The sequence below is a fragment of the Dicentrarchus labrax genome, unplaced genomic scaffold (assembly GCF_905237075.1).
Source record: "Dicentrarchus labrax unplaced genomic scaffold, dlabrax2021, whole genome shotgun sequence".
Lineage (NCBI taxonomy): Eukaryota > Metazoa > Chordata > Actinopteri > Moronidae > Dicentrarchus > Dicentrarchus labrax.
Genome location: NW_026136711.1, coordinates 33,304,791 through 33,320,352, shown reverse-complemented (window position 1 = coordinate 33,320,352; position 15,562 = coordinate 33,304,791). Strand labels below are relative to the sequence as shown.

The window sequence follows — 15,562 nt, the reverse complement described above, 5'->3', positions numbered from 1 at the left end:
GAGGGATCAGGCGGTAGGACCCAGGGGAAACCTCACAACTTAAAAAGCCTTCATTGCAGTGAAGCTCGCAACAAACAGCGGAGATTGTACCGGAACCTGCACTCAAATAAAAGCCTCTGATTGGAGACATTACATTAACTGTGGAACACACCTGCTGCTGTAAAATACGTTCTATAAAAAGAAACATTTTTGCTTTGTTGTTGTTTATTTTCTGTCTCCGTGTCCCACAATTTAATGCCTCAATGAGCAATTGGGATACTCAGTGGGATACGCATTCACCTCTTCACATTTTGTTTTCATGAAAAAAATCTTTAGCAGTTAATTGTTTGAAAAAAGTGAATAAAAGTGTTAAGACGTCTTGTTTCCTGTAAAACACAAGAAGGCACGTCTCTTATATACGTTAAGAATGTCTTTAAGTTGACATAATGAGAAAATAAACCTGGGAAGTTGAAAATAAATCTGAAAGCCAGGCACATTTCTCCTCACAGTATCAATACGCTTCCCAGAAATTGTCCAGCGATGTATTTGCGCCTCTTCTGTTCAATTCTGACCTCTCTCTGACGCTTTGTGACTATTCCCTGCTGTTAAAATTCAATTTCCATTCTGCTATTACTTGATCTTATTTTGAAACTCGCGGTCGGAAGTTGTGCACGCGTTAATGCGCGCGTCTTTACGCGGGTGTCTGGAACCCGGTGTGGTGCGCACTGCTCTCCATTCCTCTCCAACTCAACGTCAGTCTGTCAGAGACCGTCTGAGCGCGCGCACACACACTCTGTGCCCCTCTCACACACTCTCTGGCACACACGCGGGCATTGACGCACACACACACACACACACACAGGCTCGCTGTGTCGGACCCGGGAGGAGAGGAAAAGAAAGGAGAGAGCTCCTGTTTATTTGCCTCCAACTTCTCTCTTTGCTTCTACTTGTGTCTTTCTGTCTCTTCTTGTCCACCAATGCGAGGATTGTATTACTGTTCTCACTGTTGTTATCACTGCTGTCCCGAACTAAGGAAAACCAGTTTAAGGACCAGACGGGAGTATGTAAAATAATCCGCACGACTGAGCAAAAACACGAAGAAAAAAGAAGAAAAGAAATGGATAAACGGAGTTATTCTCTCGTTTTGCCTGCAGCTTTCCTCTACTTTGTACTTTTGGGATTTACTGCCGGACAATTCTTTCCAGGTAAAGCGATCTGTCTGTTTAATTTGTGGGTTTTTTTTTAAAATCACTCATACTGTCTGTGTTTTGGTGCGCTTTAATCATTTCTTTTGAGTCTGAATCGGCAGTGAAAGCCACGGCGATGAAGTGGTGCACAAGAGAATATAAGATGCACATACACGTTGATTTGTGCGGATCATGCAGCTGCAAATGTTATATTGTTGGATATTGTGATGGTAAAACATCCCTAAAGTCTAGTTTGGAGCACATTCTCAGTTGTTGAATAGAATTTATGGCCGTGTGTGCGCGCAGGGGTCTTAATATATATCATACCATAAATCACTTGTTTATGGAAATAAGTGATTTATGACAGAATATAGCGGGTGGTGCTGATAATGGATTGTTGTTTGCTTCATATCGGGCTCTTCCCTCACAGCTCTGGTGTGCGCGCTGGAGGTTTGGTGTGAAGTTTTGGACACTTTGGGAGGTTTAGCTCCATGAAGCTTCCCGGAATGTATGCTGTTGAGGGTTAATATGTGACTTGGGTGTTGTTGTGTTTATATGTAGGTTAGGTTTCGCTGTGAACTCGCTGGGTGTTTTTAGATGCGGGCGGATCGGTGCGTCTTGGCTCCGTCTCAGCGCAAACTGTCTGTGAAAGCGTCCCCTGGTTTATTTATTCAGTGATGAGATTCATATTTTGTCGTGTGCTACAACAATCAAGCACAAGTATTACTGTACAGCAGTGTCATGGGATATATAGTCCATTCACCAGTCACAATTTATGCAGCTTTTATTCAACTTTTAGTCGCAAATAACTGATCTGACATCTAATTTACACATCGTCTTCTCCGTTTGCTTCTCAAAAGAGCAATCACAGCCGATGCTGTATTCATCTTTAAGTCAATATGCAGCTGCTCAGTTTCATCCCCCGGAGTTGAAGCTTCGGGATCGTCTCACATCCCGCAGCAGCACCACGGCAGTCAGGAGCCAGCACTTGTCTGGCACTTGTTACGCGCCGGAGAGGTTTGGAGAGTTTGCAGGCTCGCAGTGTTTTCCAACCTTAGATCGAATCAGTGATGATTGTGATTATCAACCATGACAAAAAGAAGCTTTACAGAGAAATAAAAGCAGCCAGCAGCCGGATTAAAGCAGAGCTGACTTAAAGTTTGCTCCCACAAACATATCCAGCTTCATTCCTCGATAAAACACACAAAAGCCTCAGGATAATATGGAGATGAATCGAAGTGCGGTTATTTAGGAGTTTAAACATGTAATGATTGTTAAACGCATTTTGTACAATCAGAATAAAATCACATTGTGTCTGTCTGGCCTTGAGAATAATCGGCTGTCTCGCATGATCCATGAGTTAAAACCGGATTTTCTGTCTGTTTAAAAAAAACTGTGATAAAAGATGAGACTTAATCACATCGTCGGTCTGAGTGTGTCCTATGCTGCAACTCCGCATCAATCAGTAAGCCAAGTTAAGGCTGCGGTAGCAGGAACAATCTCTTTAAATCAGTGATGTTTTCAGTAGACTGCTGCGGCAGCCTGTCGGCTCTGTGTCCGCCTCTCTCTCGGCACCTTCTGCTTGGTATTCATGACTTGTAAGGTTGCAAAAAGAGGCTACTTTGAAGGGAAGACTGGCTCCAAACAGTGAGTCCTCCCTCCCTCCCTCTCTCTGTCTCTGGCTCCGGCTCTGCGCTGCAGCGCGGCGGAGCAGCCGACCCTCTCTCCGTGCGTAATGGTGCAGCGGAGAAAACCGCTACATTGCGTGTTATGGTGAAATAACAAGTATCAGTTTCGCCAAAACTGATGTGAGTGGACGCCAGAAACAAGCCTTGAACAACACAATGTGTGCTTTAAACTCAGCACATTGATATCGGCAGACATGTAGGAGAGAACACTGTTTAAACCCACCTTTAACTGATGAAATAGAGCTGGTCTTCAATGTAGATTCATAGTAAATATTGCAGTACAGCTTCATGTGCTCATGAGGATGTGGTCGGGGTAAGAAGGAGAAACCAGGAGATTTTTCAGACTTTTTATTTTTTCTTGTATTGCTTTACAAGTCAGACTTTGAGTTTTGCTGGGATATGTGTGTCATTCTGAAATCTGCCCATAACCAGTTATTTCATTGGGAGTGTGTGTTTGTGCAGCGTCTGTGCGTGTGTGTGTGTGTGTGTGTGTGTGTGTGTGCGTGTGTGCGTTTGTGTGTCTGTGTGTGCGCTTGAGAGAGACTGGGAAAGAGAGCTGAGCGATATTTCACTGACTGTTTGCTCCTGTGCCGTTAGGGGGCGACATTGGTACATCAGATCTATCCATCGTGTCTCACTCACACACACACACACACTCTCTCTCTCTCTCTCTCTCTCTCTCTCTCTCTCTCTCTTTCACACACATGTTCACAGAGCGACCAGAGTGATTCTAATAATCTTTCTTATTCCAATTCCAACTGCTGGGTTTTGTTTTTAGAATAAATGTGAAGAAACCCATTCAGCAATAATGATTATAGACTGAAAGTCAGTGATGAAGAAAATGATCTCACCCTGAGTCTGTCTGTGTGTCTGTCTGTCAGTCAGTCATACTGACATCTTGTAGAAGTGGTAATCGCCCTCTCAGTCGTCCGAATATAGGAGGTCTGGGGGTGTGTGGTTGCCTGGCCAAACAGCTCAATTTGCAGACCATGTTGCTCTCATCACTCTCACTGAGGTAGAACTTTCAGCTAATAGCTCAACACTTCAGGAAATTAAACTGAAACTGCATCTACCTGGCTAGATACCCCTAGATCTCCCACCAACGGTCTGTGTTGACCTCCTTTATCCATGAAGGTGACTGTTCCCTAACCTGAACCAAGTGTTTTTTAGTTACCTAAACTTAACCAAACCTTAAAGGAATAGTTCAACATTTTGGGATAGAGTCAGATGAGAAGATTACTACCAAGCATGTACCACAAATATGAAGCTTCAGCCAGCAGTCGGTTGTCTTAGCTTAGCATACAGTCTGGAAACAGGGGGAAACAGTTGGTTTGGCTCTGTGCAGAGAAAACAAAGGCCTATTTGAACAATTGATCTGTAGCTTTAAGCATATTGAAGATTCTGATTTGGGTCATTTGGAAAGCATTGACAGATGATCTGTTTTGTCATTTTGGAATGAGGACTTAGTTGCTGGTATTTGGGTGAACTTACTTTCTAAAAATGTCTCGTTTCTTCCCTTTCGCAGTAGCTTTGTGTTCAACAAAGCAAAGGCATGTGTTACTCAAGGCCGTCCTTTTCATCCTGCGTGTGTGTTGGGTGCAGCTGGGCTCCTGATTCATGCCTTTGAGCTCCAGTGATCGCTAATTGTTGAACATCCGGTCGGATCTAGAGGTGACAACTAGGGCGTTGAGGTGTGTGTGTGTGTGTGTGTGTGTTTTCAGGGAAACCAATTTACAATTTATATGCCACTTAATTAGATTTCTTTGGCAGTAAGAAAGGACAGAAGGGGAAAGAGTGAGAGAAAGAGAACGAAAGGAGAAAGAGAAAGGGAGTGACCATGTATCGCTTTCTCTCTCTGTCTCTCCTTGACTCGGTGTTGACATGTTGGAGGGACGTAGAGAAGTCTTTGGATTTGATCAAATCAACAGCCTTCAATTCCCTAATTATAGAGCCCTTTATGTGATTAGTGTGGTGTGTGTGTGTGTGTGTGTGTGTGTGTGTGTGTGTGTGTGTGTGTGTGTGTGTGTGTGTGTGTGTGTGTGTGTGGTGCTTCATGTGACAGAGACAGTGTCATACAAACAGAGGAGGACGGAAGAGTGGAAAGGTAAAGGTGAGCAGAGGAGAGAGGAGGAGGAATAGTAAATATGGGTGAAGGTGAGGAGAAAATAAGAGGAAGAGGTGAGAGGGCAGGGGCAAAGAATGAAAGAATTGGGGAAGAAGTGGGAGGAGAGGAGGGGAAGAACTGAGCTTAAGAGAGAAAAGAAAAGGAAGCAGGATGGGGAAGTCTGGGCAAAGAGGTGAGGAAAGAAGAGGAGGCAGTGAAGGCAGAAAAAAGAGAGGAGGAGAATGGAGTGTGGGTGCGGGGAGCTGAGAGGGGGATGGAAAAATGGCAAGAATAAGAGACAAAAGTGGGAGGAAAGAGGGGGATGAAGGAGAGGAAAGGTGAGGAGGACAGATGGGGAATGACTACAGTGATGTAGGGCAGGAGTGGAGCAGGTGAAGGAAGGATTGGTGAGAAGGATATGGAGAAGGAAAGATAGGAAGACAGTGAAGAAGAAGAGAGAAAATAGAGGAGGAAAGTAGGATAAGGCCAAGGAAGAAGAAGGGAACAGAAAAAAGACAGAAGGACCTTGAAGGAATAGGAGGCAAGGATAAAGGGAAGACTAAGGCAGAAAAGAGGAGAGGAGAAAGAAGGAGAGAAAAAGAGAAAAGAGGAGAGGATTTTAGGCAAAGGGAAGGTGGAAGGACAAAAGTGCGGTAAGAGTCCTGTCGTCTGTTCCCTCGTTCATCACTCCTGTCTAAATGAGATGAGGCAGAGGAAGAGGAGGAAAAGGAGCAGGACGAGTAAGATAGAAAGGCAAAAAAAGCAGATGGAAGAGCAAAAGACGAGTAGTTGGAGGAAATGACAAAGAGAAAGGATGACAGGAGGTCAAGAAAAGAAAAAAAATGACACTAAGTTGATTATGTCTCACTGTTATCGACTGTCTGAGTGGCTATAATTGTTTCCTCTGCTGTGTGTGTGTGTGTGTGTGTTCAAGTGAGAGAGAGAGAGAGAGAGAGTGAGAGAGAGCTTTATGACAGGATGTCTGTCACCTCATGCCCCACTCTGTTTAGTATGCTGTCCATCCTCCCTCACTGTGTGTGTGTCTGCCTAATCCACGCCACTTATTCTATTGGCCTGACTAACTGACAGCCTAATAGCAGGGCATGGTGAGTGCCGGGGCGTCGCGCGTGTCTGTGTGTGTGTGTGTGTGTGAAGAGAGAGAGAGAGAGAGAGAGAGAGAGAGAGAGAGAGAGAGAGAGAGAGAGCTGTTTCTTTGAATGAATACTAAAAGTGGGTAGCGGAGCTGAAAGCGAGAGAGAGGGTGGAAAGAGTGAGAGAGACCACTTTCTGCAGTCAATGATATACACTTAGAGAGAAAAGGTGTGTTTGTGCAAGAGTGTGTGAGGTGGATTCGTGTAATGTATTTACGTGCCCCAAAAAAATAAGTGGTGCTGGAAGCTCTGTGACATATGGTTAATGCACACAGCTAGTTGGAGAGGTGCTGCTGTTGGCAAGCTAACCAGGAACACGCTAACCAGCCACAATAGCCCACAAAGCTGGGCTGCGAGGCTCCGAGTGGGCTGTAGTGGTCCAAAGGCACCAGTACACCCGATCAAAGGTCAAACTGTTTTGGCTCTTTCTTTCTGAGAAATATCCCGGCCCTATAGATTGCCTACATACAACATTATTGCAATGTCCCCGATTGGAGTCCAGCTGTGGACATTTGGTGTCATTCCCTTCTGCCTTTAGCTATAAAATGATCTTTAAATTAGCTGCTTGCTCACTGTCTGCTATCTCAGTCCCTTTCTTGACAAGAAGTTAATAAAGTTTACTGAAGACACGTATTTGCACCATCACCCCTATCTCAAGACCGACCTCATAACCCATGTCACAGCTCTTACTTATAGCTAGATTCTCTTGTTTTTGACTTTGATTCTCCATTCAACTGAAGATCAGCACTGGCGAGAGGGTTTTGCTTTTGATCATTGTGCAAATGTCAAAGATCACCAAAGTTAACCTATGTGGAAGATGCACCCAGATTGACTTCACCTCTGCAAGATCTGCCCAGTTTAATTCATTTGGGTCTGAAATTTCATAATTTAAGGCTGGAAAGACTGTTCCCTAAAGGTGAAGGGTTGAATGTCAATCAATGTGAACCAATGTTTCAGATAGATTACAATCTCCTGATAAGTTCCAAAGCCAATAAACATAAGGAGCTGCTTCAATGCCAAAAAATATCTTTTTTAAACGGACATACATTTTTTTTTTTTTTACTGTTGTCACTACCGAAACAAACTCCTCCCGCTGCATGCTTTGATTGAAATGCTATTTGTCTGGAAGCTCATGGGCAGTTATCAAAGTTATTGCCTGAAAACAACAACAAAGTTATTTCCCTTCAGGAGGCAAACAACCCTGAGTTCTGTTCTGCGGTGATGGAATATGGTTTCAAACTGACAGTTGTGTCTGCCGCGGGGATATCTGAAAACCGAATGAGATACTATGAGCAGTGAATGATAAATAAATAAAAAATAGGGAAATGCACATCTAATGGAAAGACAATAAAAATGGATATTTAGTGGCCCCAAGGGCGAATTTGTTCGGTGCATCAACAGAACTAACAGTGCAGACAGTACTAAGTGAAAACACATGTACAGCTACAGCAAGTATTCATCCATTATTAGTAAAGATAATTCTCTCTTAAATGGTCTTGGGATATTTGGTACGGTGAGTACAATGTGTATTATGGAGCATTGAAAGCAGGAAGAATCAGGTACAAAGCTTTCAGTTAGAGTCTCAGAAGAGCCATTTGTGAGAACATTTATAAAATGTATCAACAACAACTTAAAAATCTGACATCGGAAAGTAATATTCATGATGTGTTTTCCAGACATGTATATACAAATAATCATAAACTGTTCTAAGTGTACCCCTAATACATTGATAGACTTGATAGATAAAACCTTTACAGACTGTGCTGGGAGAAAAATATATATTATAACACACCTGTTACTTAGATGGCATGCATGTACATCTTCTACGAAGGCCACTGTGTACCAACATGTTCTCACTCCTAACTCATCAATTATGTCCACTTGGTCAGTGACTGACTCATCCATTTGCCCGGATTTCCTAAATATGCAGACTTATACTCACTCTTTATACTACGTCATCTGACTTCAACGGCACATCAAAATGCTACGCCTACCTACAGGGGTACCTTGAAAGGTAGGGCAGTGACCAAGCCGTGATATGGGAGACGACTTGGGAGTGAGAACGGGCTGTGTGTACACACTGATTTACTGCATATGTATTTCTGTGTGAAAGTGCTGGTGAGAAGAATCAAAATCCTGGACTTACTAGTTGGCAGTTTTTATTTTTGTGTTGTTTGTCAGTGTATTAAACCAAGAATACAAACAATAACCGATGTGGATATGCTTACAAGTGTTGATTCAGATGGCTCTTTACTATGACATGTTTAAAGTAAGCTAGTTTTTTACTGCTATTGACACAAAATAGGATTTCCATACTCACAAGGTTCAAGTTTATTACTGCATTATAATACAGATACAAGCAAAATGTTCCATCTTTGCTTAACTTGCATATCAGCTAGGAACAACTTCAGATGTAATTTGCTTCCTTTCCTTTAATTCAGTACAGAATAAGAATGTTTAATAGTTAACATCATAGAAGCAGAAACCATCACCAACATGTTGCCCAGGACTCTGTTTTGCAGTAATTACCTAAATAAAAGATATGCCTGGTGGTCTCTGATGCTTTCATTATAACAGGTTAAACCATTAATTACAGTTAATTTGTTCAATACATAAATTATACAGGGAGAATTTTACAGCAGCCTATAAATTATACAGGAGTCACAGATGATACAACAATGCATCCAGAAACCTCAGCCTTGGAAGGGCATAATGGCATCCCAGACGCAATTCAACAGTGGAATACTAGCAGGCATAAATGAGGTGGAAAATATTTTTGTTTTTATCCTGTGAAGGCTGTAAATTCCAGCCTGAGGGAAGGATTGTGCAGATGTACATCTTCCATGTTTTAATGCACTTTTGACTCCACCTTCATAAGGAATCGCTTCAATAAATAGAGTTTTATCTCACTTTTAAGCTCTCAAAGGTTACAAGAAAAGATTTTTGGTGACTATAGAACTTGGATTTTGAATATTTGCAATAATGGAACTTCTTACAGGGATATTAATGGGAGGTTTTACCTTTGGTGAGTTCGCACCAACCCCAAAGGTTATATTTGCTACAGAAATGGCAACTAAGTTGGGATGATTATCATTTTGACAATTGTGCAGCCCTACCGCTTTCTATGACTGGGTAATTGCAGCTTATGTGAACATCTAAATCACACATTTTTTTGTGGAAAGTGGTAGCTAGAAATTAGATATAGACATCTGACTAAAGGTTTAAAGGTTCATTTTTGAACTGTGAATATCAAGGTGGTCTGGTGAACATGGGGTCAGTACTCCTTACAGTCCTTTCAAGATCTCCAGTTTGAGTAACTTGGCAAGACATTGCTGAAGAAGAGGGCAGGTGCTCAGTCAACTTTTCCCAGTTGGATAAAGGTTCAATTCCTTTTGCAAAGTCTCACATGGAAAAACAAACTTGGAGACAAATCAAGTCGTGATTGAGCTGATTAGAATGTCGGAGGTGTAAAACATACACGGCGCGGCACATTAAAAACTTCCTTTTCCTCTAATTAAAATAACTGCTGATTAATGCAAGGGGTCTTAACGAAGCTTAACAAGGTTTCGAAGTAATTAATCCATATTTAATAGAAGATGTTAGGCAAGAGAGACTGAGAGGCTGCTTAGTCGGCTGAATCAACAAGCTTGGGAGGGGGTAGGGAGAGGAAGATGAGGTGGAAGGGAGGGAAAGGGTGAGAGGATGGATGGCAGATGGAAAATAAAGGAGGAAATGAGACAAATAGGTGTGGGTAGAGGGAGGAAGGTAATAAACAAAGTTATGGAGTTTAGCTGAAAGAGAGAGAACGGAAGAGAAGATATTAGATGATATTTGAGAATCATTCACTTTATTCTCACAGTGGCCAAATGTAATTTATGTCAGACTGCGTGGGAAGTCTTACCCAGAAGATGGATACGCAGATGTATTCAGAGCCACTGTCAGAGCCACTCCACGGGTCTTTGAAAAAGCATTGTATAAATGTCAAAGTGTACAGATCAAACTCTCCAGTAAGAGGATAGATGGGCCATTGTAATCCACTTAAGTATCATTCTAGTTTATTACAGCCTGGGTCTCTTTTTGTAGTTATGGCCATTGCTGCCAATCAGTACTCTTTTGTAGAAACAGCAGCCAGGTTAGCAAAACATATCAAAGAGGAAAAGAAAAAGAAGGCAGACAGTCACATTAAAACTGTCCATTCCTGGCCGGGTTTTGACTAACCATAGTTACCGTAATTGTGTGCACACAGATTTCCTGTGGAATAAGCAATACACTCACTTTCAGTGTTACTTCAGAATAAATTGCTTTAGATAATCAGGCTGTCTGTCTACTTTTGTTTCCATCGGACTTGGTTGTGTTGCTGTGATCACAGATCATGATCATTAGAAATAATGGCCTGGACTTGCGTATTTGGACTTCGGTACAGACCTAAAAATGTCAACAGGTGTTGGATGGTTCATTACAACATTTTCCACAGATACTGTATCCGTGGGTCTTAGACGATGAAGCAGAATTAAGTTAGTGATGCCTTGGCTTTTTTTCTAGGTTTCTCACCACCATGAGATTGATAATATCGGTTTTGAAATGTCAAAAACAGAATGACACGTCTCAAAAACAATTCAATGGTTTTTCCATGAAATTTGTTACATATATGCAAGGTTTGTGACTTTTGTGATTGTCTAGGTTTTGACATTGCCACAGCAGCAAGTTTTCACACATCCATTGAAATATCTCAACATCTATTGGGTGGACTGGCACCAAAATTGGTACATTCATTGTTTGCTACAGTGAACCCTACTGTCTTGGGTTATTCCCTCACTTTTCCACTAGCTCCACTATGAGCTTGACACTTACGGATTTTGATTGATCAAATATTTCCCCACATACCTGCAAAACTAATGACTAACTGTACTATGTGTTTAGTACTAATTACATTATGGCTGTAGACTCTTTATATTATAGAAGAAAGTGAAATGAGAGGATAAGTGGTCAAAAATGACAGGAGGTAGAAAGACAGGAAAGGAGGGACAAGGCAATATACTGAGAGAAGAGAGAGTAGAAGGGGAAGAGAAGAGGAAGAGACAGAAGAAAACTAATTACAAGAGAATAAAGTTGGGAGAGGAAGAATGAATTAAAAAAGACAGAGGTTTAGACAGAGAGAGAGAGAGAGAGAGAGATGGAGAGAGCACAGCAGACAGAGAAGAAGAAGAGCAAACATCATAATATTTGCCTGGCAGTTGGATTTCGACTCTCATTATTTACACACATACACACACACACACACACACACACACACACACACACACACACACACACACACATAGACAAATACAAATGCACGCCAACACACCCACACACACACACCAGGGAACACACACATGTCCTTTCTTGATGAAGCAGTCTGAAGGAGCCAACCATCTTCTTGTTGTTTGTGGACTCTCATCTACACACACACACACACACACACACAAACACACACACAAAATACACACAAACCCACACACACAAACACACACACAAAGTACACACAAACACACAGATACACTCACTTGACTAAAACACTGCCAAGTGTACACAACTGTAATCCAACATCTGCTCACCGTTTCCTTATCACTCTCTCTCTTTTTAGCTTGGTCTTAAGCCCTCATTTTTGATCTGTGTTGTGTTTTTCATCCATCCATCCATCCATCCATCCGTCCATCCACCCACCCACCCACCCACCCTCACTTCCACTAGTTCACCAATCTATTTGTCTGCCAATCCACCCACATGTGCTTCCATTAATACATCAATCATTCACCTGTCAGTCACAAAAAAGTGCTGTTTAGAAGTGTGTGTGAACTGAAAGGGATAGCACTGCTTGTGTATGTGTGTCTAAAGGTGTGTGTGAGCTCAGATTGAATGCCGATTAACAGATAATTGCCTCTGTCATTGCCGGCTACAGGAAACGCTGGCTAGTTAAGTGATACAGACAGACAGACGGTTAGGCAGATAGGTGGATGGACAGATAGACAGAAAAACTATTTCCGCGGCCAGGGAGCATGGCAGCGGCTGCCTTACCTGTCACTCACAGAGAGGGGAGAGAAAGGAGGAGTGATGGAAAGAGATAAATAAGTGGGGGAGATTGGGAGGAAAAGAGGGAGGGAGAAGTGAAGCGATGAGGAGGAAGTGGAGGAAGAGATGAGAGAGCAGGAGAGTGAGAGCGCTTGGGTGTGGAGGATAAAGGGCAGAAATGACAAATGATGGGAGAATGAGTGGGAGAAGGTGAGGAGGAGGAATAAAGACTTGATTGTGGAGGAGGAAGTGTAGAAAGGGAATGCAGGAGATTAGAAAGTTTAAGAGGGAGGGCTAGAGAGATGAAGAGTCAAAAGCCTTTTTCTTATATGCACTTTATTACATAAATGTGCAGGTGGTTTTACCTGTCATTCTCATGTTTGAATAAGTGCCCGAGTGACCTTTTCCATCCCAGTAATTCTGTAACATGTCAGCATGGCTCCAGTCTCAATTGAAAGCTGTCACGTGAACATAAGAACTACAGGGAAGGCTTGAATACACATTTTGTCCCACTTTAACTGAATTTATTTTCCATGTCTATAAGAAATGACAATAAAACTTAATAAAGTACACCATGAAATTGTGGAAATTAGTCATTTCTTTTATTTTGAGGAGATTGACTGATCCCTGCCAGATCAGTCAATAAAAACGTGTTTTCATTGATTATTGTTTTTGCCCTCAAGGTAAAAGAGGAAAAAAAAAATCCTAATGATCATCAGAGTACAAATTGATCCATGCAAACTTCTTACAGTATACAGCATTTACCTGACTGCACCAGATGGTTTGTTAGACAGAACCATCTGGGAAGTCGTCATGGAAACTGTTTAGAAAAGGGCAGGCATTATAAAATACTCAGCAGGTGAATGGATGAATCATCTGGGTGAACATCAACCAACTGAATTAAGGGACCATATAACGTGGTCAACTGATGCCAGTCGGGGGAAGAGAGAAAGAAAACATCTTTCCAGTTCTGATATAACTGATGCAGCATCTACGCTAACCTCGCTACGCTAACAGCCGCCATTGTTGTTATGAGCGAGCAGTCATTTCTTACACATCTTCATACACTCGTCAGAGGTGCAAGCATCCCTCATGCACCAGATGATCATTGATAAAGGCCTCAATGGAAAAGTCATAACTTCTATAATGCATCATTTATGCATCTTAAAAAAGTTTTCTTCTTGATATATTTTATCCACCTTTCTTGCAGTACCACTTCTCTCATCGGACCTGTCATGTTTGAGCAGAGCCATTACGGAACACTTAACAGACTCACAATGCCCATGAAGCCATTACAACCAGCAATGCTACATATTCCACATCTGAAAAAAGCTATAGAGGCATAGAAAGAGGCTGACACACATACACAGACACATCAGTACAGACAGAGCGACGATCTATATTTAATCTGTGTCTCTGTCCTTTGTTCTCTGTAAAGAACTTCATGAAGTGCCAGTTTGTTACTAAACAGGCTATAAATAAATTCACATCAACTTTGACATAATGGAAAGCTAAAGAGCAAAAGGCATTTTGACTGTAATAACACAGAGCCTGTCATACATATTTTTAGATGAAAGCTATGCACCGCTAAAGTCTTTCCACCCAGATAGAGAAGGAGAATAGAGAGAAAGAGACAGAAGCAGACTCACTATACATTCACAGTGTTGCAGTACTTTGTGCTCAAATGCAATTCATAACTTAATGCATTGTTTTTTTTACTTTATGTAATTAAGTATTACTGCAAATTAAAATTCTGTTTGCTCTTGCAAATTCCAATTTAAGGCAAAAACTTTTAAGAGCAATATAATATACACAGTTGTTACTTTTAAAAGCAGTGATCATGGTGCAACCCATTAAATTAATATCATTTTAGACAGATATGAATTATCACCACTGTAAAACACAACTCTTTTTTCTCTGCATGGTTTGAAAGTACATTTCCATCATCGTCATAATAAAGAGTGATGCTGACAGAGCAGAGTGGAGTATGAAAGAAAAGTTGGAATAAAAATGGGTGTCTCTGCAAATTTGCTCAATTTGATGCAAATGTCTTCTCATGACTCACTGAATTAGGTGGAATAGAAGATGCTTTTGGGTAATGAAGTTTTATTCAAGGGAATTCCCCCAATGCAAGTCAGACAGCAACAAATCCTTTATGGATCATTTGTGGACGTTGTCAGATGTTATTTCTTCAAGATAATCACAAACTTGTAACTTGTCATGTAGTTGAAAAGAGTAGCGGTTTGCATTACAAAATGCTGTTTCAACCTCTCTCCATAACCTTTAAGAGAGAATAGGCTGCAGTAGCTGTTACTATAGCAGAAGATAATTGCAGAGCAGATGCTGGATGAGACTTTGTTGATGGCTACCGCTGAGTTATGAATCATGACTAATTATGAATATACTTTAAGTCCTCCACAGTTGTATGCAGTGAGATAATGGTCCATTAAAACACTCTTAACATGCATGGACCCACATGAAACAGGTGCACGACCCATTTCGGCTCCATAAGTGTGGTTTGAAATAGTCTCATCATTTTAAAGCCCAGACTCGAGTCCCAATTAACGCTAGAAATGCCATCAGCAGATTGGTGCTTCGAATTGTAAAACTTCATTCTCAGCTCACAAAATGTCCCACTTACTGTACACACTAGCCCTTGTCTGTTTAACATCAGATGAAGAAATAAATGTATTAAGTGAAATAAAAAAATACAAAAACAAATCAGTGCATGTTTCCATCATCTAATCTGACACTGCATCAGGAAATTGACATCGTTGGTCAACGGTTCCAATGCCTAAAATGACCTGTGTGTACTTCTCTCAGAAACAAAGCGTGATGTTATGAACGTAAAACATTTAAGGGAAGAAGTGAGGCTGGATGTTTAGATCAAGAAAGCACGTCAACCTTGTTCCTGAGGCCTATTCCCCCGAAACCCCAATAGTCTGAAAAATGTTGCATTGGGCCAAAAGCTCGTTTGTTTCATAACCTGTTATCCTGAAAACAAAAGACCACTGCTCCAAAGGCCAGTTTTTCTGAAAACTATACACACTTTACTCTGGATTTTGGATGTGCACGAAAGGATGTAGTCAGGTGACCTTTGTTGTCATGGTAAAAATAATAAACATATGAACGTGATGTGAAACTGTGGCAATATGGTTAGGTTTACGGATCAAAACTACTTGGTTTGGTTGAGGAAAAGATCGCGGTTTGGGTTAAAATACCTTGGATCAATCAAATCAGCAAATAATAAATGCATATAAAAACAGCAGGATTAGAACACATCTAATGTGTCTTCAGTTTATTATGTTGACTGCTTATCATATCTTAATTTGTTGTTTCATTATGTCTAATTCACAGTTGCAAGCTATATAAAGCCTATCACTGTAAGAAAGTTATAAGTGA

The 15,562-nt window shown here is 41.4% G+C and overlaps 1 protein-coding gene across 6 annotated transcripts in view; it reads left to right on the top strand.

Moving 5' to 3' along the window:
• Positions 1-710: 710 nt before the first annotated feature.
• The window catches only part of ptprt (protein tyrosine phosphatase receptor type T), a 318,570-nt gene continuing 303,718 nt past the window's right edge, over positions 711-15,562 (top strand). For 3 of the 6 annotated variants that reach the window (XM_051415102.1, XM_051415097.1, XM_051415096.1), the window contains exon 1: positions 711-1,184. In XM_051415102.1, coding sequence (XP_051271062.1) covers positions 1,097-1,184 — 88 coding nt within the window. In that variant the 5' untranslated portion in view covers positions 711-1,096. The remainder of the gene's footprint in view (positions 1,185-15,562) is intronic. The other 3 variants (XM_051415100.1, XM_051415099.1, XM_051415098.1) reach the window with 1 other exon arrangement.